Raw genomic sequence first — 9,752 nt, forward strand, 5'->3', positions numbered from 1 at the left:
AGTCATACTTTGAATGCTTCTAATGAGCCCTCTACACTTTGAGAGCCATACAGTCAAAGCACGTGTTGACCTGATATTCCTAGAATGTGGCTAAGTGCCTGCTACAGAAGAGGTACTCAAAACACACTGCAGATGGAAAGAGCTCATGATCTTGTTCATTATGCTTTAGGGATAGGGAAATGCTTATTCCCTAACGTAATCAATATTTGGGGTGAAGAAATCCAGCCTCATGTGTTCCAGATTATTCTTTCTGTATATAACCTATAAAAGAGAGTTTCATTCTTTCACCAAATATCCACCACACTGCAGAAACAACACGCAAAGAGAGACCTGAATCATTTCTAGAGCAGCTACACTTTTTGAGCATCCAAATTCTACCAGGGTAAGTGAATTGCTTTGAGGACGAAAGAGGAACGTAGAACTTTGAAAAAACTGGATGCGATTCTGCAGTTAAATCATTCAAAAATGTTTTGTCAGCACTAAAGCAAGAGAGAAGATGTGATGATAGTGGAGGGTAAGAAACTTAAAACAGTAGTAAGATTTAAAAGGACTATACCACCAAAATGTAACGCAGCATCCACCGAGACATTAAAAACTAAGGCCCCAGACCTCTCCATGCTTCAACAGTCATAAGAGTAATTACACGTGACACTGAACTCTCCCTCTGAACTTCTGCCTAATGTGAACAATTGAAGAACCATTCAGTGATTATGAAGCATGTGTTTCTCTGATACCAAACATCTGGATGGAAATTTGAAAATTCTGTAAATAATCTGGATACTGCTAAATATCCAGACATTTAGTGTTGAAGCCAAGACCGCAGTTCTTCGTCTCATTTTCATTCCTCAAATGATACAAGGAAGGCTCATGTGCTGTTGTCACATATTTTTCTTCTCTGTGTTCTCCTTGGTGCCAAGCAGATTACTTTATACTTACAAGGCAGAGAATACATAATATATAATATCTGCTGGGAAGAAATTATATAAAGAGAATCAAAAGTAAGGCATCCTGACTTGCCATTTTCCAAGGATAACTGGTTTGAGGTAGCACTCACAACTGCCAACAAAGTTTCAACCCCACCCTACGTCTTCCTTCTTCGGAGCAGTTTTGGGAGAGAAGAAGTGGAATTATGGGTGAAACAGCCCTGCACTGCCTCCTTCTTTCAATCAACTAAACGTCAACCATATGGCAAGGCTGTGCTGGGCATTCAGGAAAGCCGGAGTGATTGGGACACGGTCCTTACTGTTGAGGGACATATATAGTCTATCATATGACAAAATAAAAGGGTAATTGCTTTTTTCAGTGACTTCTTCATTGATCAACTTAATAATCATAACTTAGTCCTCATCTTACTTGGCAGCATTTGACACAGATGTTCAACTCTGCCTCCTTAAAATGACGTGCATTTGGCTTCTAAGACACCCGCCTCTACCAGGTTTTCCTCCTACCTGACGGGCCATTGCTTCTCAGGCTCCTTGGCTGGTTCCTCCTTGTCTCCGAAAACTGTTATTATAAGAGTGTCCTGGGCTTCCCTGGTGGCGCAGTGGTTGAGAGTCCGCCTGCCGATGCAGGGGACACGGGTTCGTGCCCCTGTCCGGGAAGATGCCACATGCCGCAGAGCGGCTGGGCCCGTGAGCCATGGCCACTGAGCCTGCGCGTCCGGAGCCTGTGCTCCGCAACGGGAGAGGCCACAACAGTGAGAGGCCCGCGTACCGCAAAAAAAAAAAAAAAAAAAAAAAAAAAAAGGAGTGTCCTTTATTAGACTACCTGCCATCTGACATCTCCACTTGGGTATCTGATTGGCATCACATCTAATACTGAACCTCTTATGTTCCTTCCAAAGCCTGTTCCACCCAGTCTCCCCATTCCCGTTAACAGCAGATTCAGCAAGCCAGTTGTTTAGGCCATAAACCACAAGTAATCTGTGACTGGTCGCACCCCATATTCTCATCCATCAGGAAACTATGTTGGCACCACCTTCAAAATACACCCAAAAGCTGACCATTTCTCTTACTTCCATTGCTATAATATTGGTCCAAACCTCCATCATCTTTGCTTAAATTACTGCAGTAGCCTTACAGGTGATCTCACTGTTTCTACTTTTGCCATCTATAATCTACTTTCAATTCAGGAGCCAGACAAACGTTTAAATGAAAATCAGGCCCAAAGCCACCAATGGCTCCCCATTTCCCTTGGTGTAAAAGTTCAATTCCTTCAATCTGGGTCCCAGAAACTCTCTGACTCATTTCCAACCACTCCACCCACCGCTTGCTCACTCTGTCCCAGCCACAGGCGTCCTCTCTGTCCCTTGCATAAATCAGAAATACTCCTTCAGGATCTTCTCAAAGGCCGTTCCCTCCACTGACTTTTTCCAGATGTCTGTCCTTCAACTCTTTCAAGTTTTTGTTCCACTGCTATCTTACCGAGAAGGCTAATCCTGACCACCACACATAAAAATATGCCCTTATCCTCCCCTACCCCCCCCCACTGCCCCACTGTGCTTCAGCCTTCTTACTCCATTTTTCTCCATAGCATTTTACCTTCTAACATGACGTATAACTTATTTGCTTATTTGCTTATCATCTACGTTCCTCCCCAAACGTAAGATCCATGAACGCAGGACCTTTTGGTTTGTTTCGCTCACTGCTGCTGTTGCTTAATTAATATTATTGGAATGAATAAAAGAAAAATTATTTGGGTTCGTCTTAACATTTATGTTAGACTAGTAATAATAAATTAGACTAATAATATAAAGAACCCTATCCAACAATGACTCTAGTACAATTTTACGGAAAGCTGATTTGTTCACGGGAAAGGTTACAGGAAAACCTCAGATGCATAGGAGAGCTTGGCCAACAATGGGAGAGAAAAGAGAAAAGAGTATTTCAAGAAACATTAGATTCTACAGTAGACATGTAAAAGCAATTCCTATTTATTATTTTTAACCCAACGCTAATTTTCATGTCTTAAAATATTTGGCTGCCTTCTAGATTTAATTTTGATCAAATTATCCTGTTTATGCAAGCTTTCATTAGGTATGTTTTACCTCTGTTGAAAAGGGAACAGCCAATTCTGCAAATTCCATCCAAGAAGTATTTAGAAAGTATAAGCTCTGTGCTAAAAAAAAAAAAAAAAATGCTACAAACCAAAGGATGCAACAAAGAGAAAGCTATGATCTCCGCCAATAAACGGTGGATAGTCTAGCTGGGGAAAAAGCAAACACAAAGCAATCTATAGTGTGGAGCATTGGTATGGTTAATGGCAAAGACAGAGTAAAATAAAATCTTACAACACAGACTCTCAGCCCTCACTGTAATTTAGAATTAGCTAGGAAGATTTTAAAAACGGTTTTTTTTAACCAAAAACTCACATGCCTCTCCCTGTCTCTGAATACTGATTGAATTAGTCTGGGGTGGCACTCAGGTAGTAAGATTGATTCCCAAGTGAAAATTTAAGGAAACAATTCTTTCTGACTTAAGAAACGGGAGGCTTTATTTGAGTAGTTTTACAAAGACAGAACAAGGTATTATAGGTCAAGAGCAGAGGATCAGCAAAGACAGGCAACAAAGGGCAAAATGTCTGGAGAACCCTCTGTGGCTGAAATATATGAAGACATGCACACGGAAAGAGCGGATGGTGAAAGATCTTGAATGGCATGCTAAGGAATTCGGGTTTATTCTCTGAGAGTTTTCATCCACTATTACAAGTGCGTTATTCATTTTACAGTGATAAGATAATATGGAGGAACAATTCAGGTGAAATGTGATAAGAAGGAAGACGAACTAAACCTAGCCTGTCTTCACCAGTAATTCATATGTGTTTGAGGTGATGATGGCCCACTTTTAAACTACCTAAAACTGTATGCAAATTAAACCACTGAGATGTTCAAATCTCACTTTTCAAACGTAGGCTGAAATACAATTATTTCCCTAATAAATTTTCTTTCTTTCTAAAAGCCTCTTCATTATGTCGTTAAACTTTGTGAAAGAAAATAACCTCATTTCAAGTAAGAAATGACATAAATAGCACATTTCGGTAACTGTTTTAAAATCAAAAGTTGGGAAATTTCACAAACACATTTGGCACAAAGGCCGACTATGAACACCAGCTCAACAGCATCACGTGAAAATTCCAGGTTCTGTAAACAGTGAATCATTTTTAAATTCAAAATCCAAGTAAATATTCAGCAACCACTTAAATATTTTAAATTCATTCAGTAGTTTGAACAAGGGCTGAGAAATAACATAAGCCTAACCACATATTAAATAAGAATAATTTGAAAAATAATGATCAGAATTTTGAAAAATGTCAAATACAATAATTTGAAGGCAATTACAAAAGTAGATTTTTTTCTTTGGCTGAAGTATTAGCGTTTTTCATTTATTTTGGAGTAGAAACTGAACAAAATTATACTTTTCCAGCCCTCTAATGACCAGAATAGGACTTTTAAAAATGTACAGGAAAATCGTTCCAAATTTATACTCACCATACCTCAGTCATTTTTTTCTTACAACTGAAAGATTAATATTACTGCTTTGAGGGTATGAACTCTTGCCCCCGTAGGGCCTGCTTGAGTTAACACCAGCCTGTAAGTGTTAGAAATCCCAGTAGCTTAAAAACCTTTCCATTGTAACTTACAGGTTTGTAATTCAGAAATTTAAAATAATTCAACTTTTTTCCACGAAGCTGTAACAACTTGCTCTTTTTTCTATAGCACATCCAAAGCATTTATCCACATTCTCTCCTTTTATCCTAACAACTCCACAAGGGAAGAATGAAAAATATCATCACCAGTTTATAAATGAAAAAAGTGAAACTCAGATGGAGACGTTTGCCCAAGGTTAAATTCCAAGCAAGCTGTACAGTTGGTATTCAAATTTAGGTTTTCTTCCGAAACCCAGCTGTTTTTCTCTCCATAGACTGTACAGATATATATAGATATATATATATATATATATTTATCTGCTATGTTTTACCTATTTTAAGACAACCTCAATTTCAGAGATACCTAAAACGCAAATAAACATATGCCTTAAAATGAATGTAAATTGGTATAATTTTTGACTGCATGGAGATTTTTTTCCCCAAAGCAACCAAAGATATAGAAAAAATATTGCAAAAAACCAACAGAAGCAAACTTAGATTTTAGAAGAATAAATACAGAATAAGAAACAAAACTGAAACTTCTGAAATGACCCTTATTTAAAGACCATGAGTTATATTCTGTTCCTTACGTTCTTAATTAAAACTATTCATACACACACACACACACACACACACACACACATACATATAAACAGCAGTCGATTCCTAGAAGTCTTTTCTTCTCTGCTTAAGAAGCACAAGGAGACATATTCAAAACGTTACATATTTTAATACAACACTTATTTCATACCTTCTAAAATTCCCCACAAATCACTAGGAATAATTAAAGTTATTTTTCACTTTTTTTCAAAATACTTTCAATCAAAATTATTTTAAAATAAACGATTAAAAATAAAATAGACCGTTTTCCCAAAGCAGTTTTCACTTGTGTTTATATCCTGAACAGTATCAAAAAGACCAAGCTATTTCCACACTTCCTCAATTCAATCATACCTTCTTCTCCAACCCACAAAGACCTACCCTAGTCCTAAATTTTGTGGCACCTAAAGTCAGTCCTTCCCTTATATAACATTAATTTTTCCACTCCATAAATCCCCACTAGATCCTGTCTTCACAGAGGACGTACTTGCCTTTGTATGTGTTTATTATTTCCCACAGTTCTCAGCAGAATGCACACAGTAAGCAAATGTTTATTGACTGAAGAAAGCTCTTGAGATCATATGTAGAGAAGATAGTGAATGAAAAAGAGGCTTCATAAGGCATGTTGATTTCAAAGCCCAGTTTGGTTCACTGCTGTATTCCCAGACTGAGAACAGTGCCTTGCACACAGTAGACACTCAATAAATATTTGTTGAGTGAAGAAACATTCAGTTTCTATAAATGTAGGAAGTTCTAGAGCAAGTCACTCTCTTTTGTATAACATCATGAAAGTGCATAAAGAAACCATAGCTTCTCCCTTTCCTCCTGTATCTATAAACTGTTGATATTCACTACACTAACGTAAAGTTGTTCATTACTAGGGATTCTATTAATTAAAACAACCAAACCACAACCAACAACAAAAATCAGCCCCGCCTCTGGCTAGTGATCAAAAATCCATGACACGTTTGGGGGATGTTCCATCCAACCTATTTTAATGACATGCTTTCTGGACTGGTCACGAATTCTGCCCTAATCTCAAGGTCATAAGCAGGCCACCTGAGCACATGGACAGTCAGGCTGCCCTAAGTTCCTCAAGAAAATGCTTCAAGGCAAGAGTGATGACTCAAAGCAGACCATGGCCTTTACACCTACCACACCTATATGCAATCCTGGATTTACTAACACTTTTAGAAATAATCTCAGATCCAATCCCACAACTTTGAGCTTACTTCGGAGGCAGCGACCCAGGTGGGATTGGAACCTATAAAGGGTCCTCCTATTCATGCCTTAAAAAGAAATGTCTCCCAAGTCTTCAGCCTTAACCCTTCCCCCAACCACCTGACATTTCCCATCTTAAAATGTTGAGGTGAAACCAGGGAAGATACAGAATCTAAATAATAGCAATGGCACATTTTCATCATCTATTTGAGACCCGGTTCAATGTTTACCTTTCATTTCCAGTTTAAACTGCTGAACTCATCTAAACTTGTTCACAATGTATAAGCAGTAGACAGTAATTCATTTTAAGAAATATCCTCTTTCTAAAAAGCCTTAGGGCTTCCCTGGTGGTGCAGTGGTTAAGAATCCGTCTGCCAATGCAGGGGACACGTGTTCGAGCCCTGGTCCCGAGCAACTAAGCCCGTGCGCCACAACGACTGAGCCTGCACTCTGGAGCCCGCGAGCCACAACTACTGAAGCCCGCATGCATAGAGCCCGTGCTCCGCAACAAGAGAAGCCACCGCAATGAGAAGCCCGCGCACCACACAAAGAGTAGCCCCTGCTCGCCGCAACTAGAGAAAGCCCGCGTGCAGCCAAAAATAAATAAATAAATAAATTTAAAAAAAAAATAAAAAGGTTTAGATTTAAAAGGGCCAACCATCTTTACAGTCCTGTGAATTTCCAATTAATTTTTACTACAGTGCTATTAAAATCAATAGAATACACTCCGAAGGTCAATAATTTAGAACAGATATAAAAGTCTTATATAATATGTTCCTTCAGAGTTACCTTTCTCTTTGCTTTCCTACTACACAAGAGATTCAAGCAGAAATGACACATCTCAAAAGCAACAGAACCAGACTTAAAAATAACTTGCCTTTAGAAAAAAAATATATACGGCATATTAATCTATATAGACCTCCTCAGTGACATAAGTATGCAACGCAGACATTCTACTGTGTGTAAGCAGATACTGTAAGGTTAAATGTCTGGCAAACAGGTAGCTAAATCATGAGGGGGAGGGGCAGAAGTCAGCATAAAATGGGGAATGTGAAGTTCTAAACAGGCCATTCATGCTAACAAAAGAAAACCTGGAGAATTGGTCAGCTTTCACTTAATAAATAATCAATGTGATAGGCATGTTCAGGTGAGACAAAGGTGGATTCTCATCTGAAACTTGACATGGATCTCCGATTACAAGTACCTGAATCACCAGGTGGTCTAGAATTTTTCCCAAATCTAGGATTAGTGACATGTTGATTAGATTCCTACTAACTAGTCAGAAAGACATACTTTTTACAGGTTTATGTCTTGCTTTCAAAGCTTTGCAACCCTGTTCACATACAAGGGAACAGTAATGCTAAAAGGACCCAGCCTCTCCCTCCTGCTGGGGACCACAGGCAGACTCCGCACTCCAAGGATGTAACCTAAGCTTGCACAGATGGCCTAGCTCTCTGCTAATGCACAGGAGCTGGGTTTGTTTTCAGGGTGGATGCTGCAAAACAAACCCAGGTGTATTTATAGACAGGAGCAAGACTATGATGGAGGGATGATGACAGAAGATGAAGTTTCTTCTGCATGGTAAAGAAGCCTGTGGAAAGATCTGGATCCCACAGCCTGGGTTCCACTTCTTGACTCGCCAACTATCAACTATGTAAAGTTATTAAAGCCCTTTTCGGTCTATTATCTTACGTATAAAATTTAGACAATGCCCCTTGCCTCGGATGATTGTCAGAAAAAGGAAAGTGTGTGTAAAATCTGGGACGTGGTAGGCCACTGGTAAACGGCAATCTACTCTCCCATCCTCCTGTTCACCCTGAATTGCCCCTCAAAAATTACAAACATACACTGCAGGGTTAAAACTAAAAAGCCCAAGCTGGTTGGCAGGAAAAGAAACAACCTGGGGGGAGGCTCGCTTATTTACTGGAGAATTTAGCTTAAAATGGATTTAGGATAATGATAAGAGGGGAGATACATGGAAAAAGCATCAGGTATAAGCAAAACTCCCCCCCCCAACTCCCGCTCCCCGCAAAAAGACATTCCTTTATGTAAGCACGAAACAAACTTCGGAAGCTGCGGATATCCTGTGAACCTACACGGTGGCCTCAATTAAAATCACAGGCGCACGTAGAGCTAAACACGACGCACACCATCCATATGCCGCCTTGTCAGTTTCAGATCACGCTATTTTTGCAAAACTGTCCTCAAACCCGAGGCGGCTCCCGCCTCCAAATCCGCCCCAGATGGATTTGGGAGCCAAGAGCGAGTTGCAGAAGGTATAAGGATGGGAAAGTGGAGAGGTCTGGTGAAATAACTGAAAAACAAGGCGGTGGGTGAAGGGGCGGGGTAGAGCAATGGGGAAGAGATGCGGCCAGTGAGCCAGAAAGACGGCGGCTTCACAATGAAAGGAAGAGACTGCGACAGTCGCCGGCTCCTGGTCCCCGGCGGGGACGGATGGCGAGGCCGGGCGGGGGAGGCCAGAGCGTGGGAAGACAGAAAGGGGGTGCGGGATGAAGTGAGAGTCATTGGCCAGACAGGGAAGTCACGGAGCACCCGAGCAGGTGCAAAGCCCCCAGGCGGGGAGGAACGGGCTCGGGATACTCACGGTGTAGAGTAGGTTGAGCGCGCACAGGCAGTTCTTGGAACACGCGAAGCCCCCGCAAACCATCCTGGAGCCTGAGGTTCCCGGCAACTGCAGGTAAAGTCTGGCTCCGGCGGAGCCTCCAGGCAGCCTCTTTGTCCTTGCCTTCGGGGCCTGGCCGAGGCGACGCAGCAGCGGGGACGCGGTGGGGAGCCCGGAGCTTGGGAAGGGGCTGCAGCGCGCGGCGCGCCCGCGGCGGTTCCTACCCGCTCTGGAACCTGCGGCCGCAGCAGCTGAAGACGGAGTCGGAGCCCGAGCCCCGCCCAGACCCCCGCCTCGCCCCTCGCGCTGATTGGCCGCCGGCGGGGAACAAAGGTAGAAATATGCAAATAAATGCGCTCAGCTAGCCGGGATCCGGGAGAGGAGGGGAGGGCAGGGAAGGGGAGGGGCGGGGCGGGGCGGCCCCTGGGAGAGGGGGAAGGGGCGAAGGCCTTGAGGGAGAGTGCCTGAGGCCAGAGTGCGTGGCAGCGACCTCGCCGCGGGTTCCTGGGGAGCAGGTGAGGAGAAGAGGGCGGGACTCCACGGAGATCCACGCTGGCAGGGAGAAAGATGACAGCACCTCTCGGTTCTTGGCCCCAGCGGGTGACGTGGCACCATTTTGAATGAGATTTTAAAATTAAGCACCTGGCCTTGTTTGAATGAAGGA

At 42.1% G+C, this 9,752-nt stretch overlaps 1 protein-coding gene across 2 annotated transcripts in view; it reads right to left on the reverse strand.

The window, feature by feature from the left end:
* The window catches only part of TSPAN13 (tetraspanin 13), a 39,921-nt gene extending 30,482 nt beyond the window's left edge, over positions 1–9,439 (reverse strand). Inside the window, exon 1 of one of the 2 annotated variants that reach the window (XM_067746223.1) lies at positions 9,071–9,439. In XM_067746223.1, coding sequence (XP_067602324.1) covers positions 9,071–9,133 — 63 coding nt within the window. In that variant the 5' untranslated portion in view covers positions 9,134–9,439. The remainder of the gene's footprint in view (positions 1–9,070) is intronic. The other variant, XM_067746224.1, reaches the window with a different exon arrangement.
* Positions 9,440–9,752: the final 313 nt, after the last annotated feature.

Source organism: Pseudorca crassidens, chromosome 8 (assembly GCF_039906515.1).
Source record: "Pseudorca crassidens isolate mPseCra1 chromosome 8, mPseCra1.hap1, whole genome shotgun sequence".
Lineage (NCBI taxonomy): Eukaryota > Metazoa > Chordata > Mammalia > Artiodactyla > Delphinidae > Pseudorca > Pseudorca crassidens.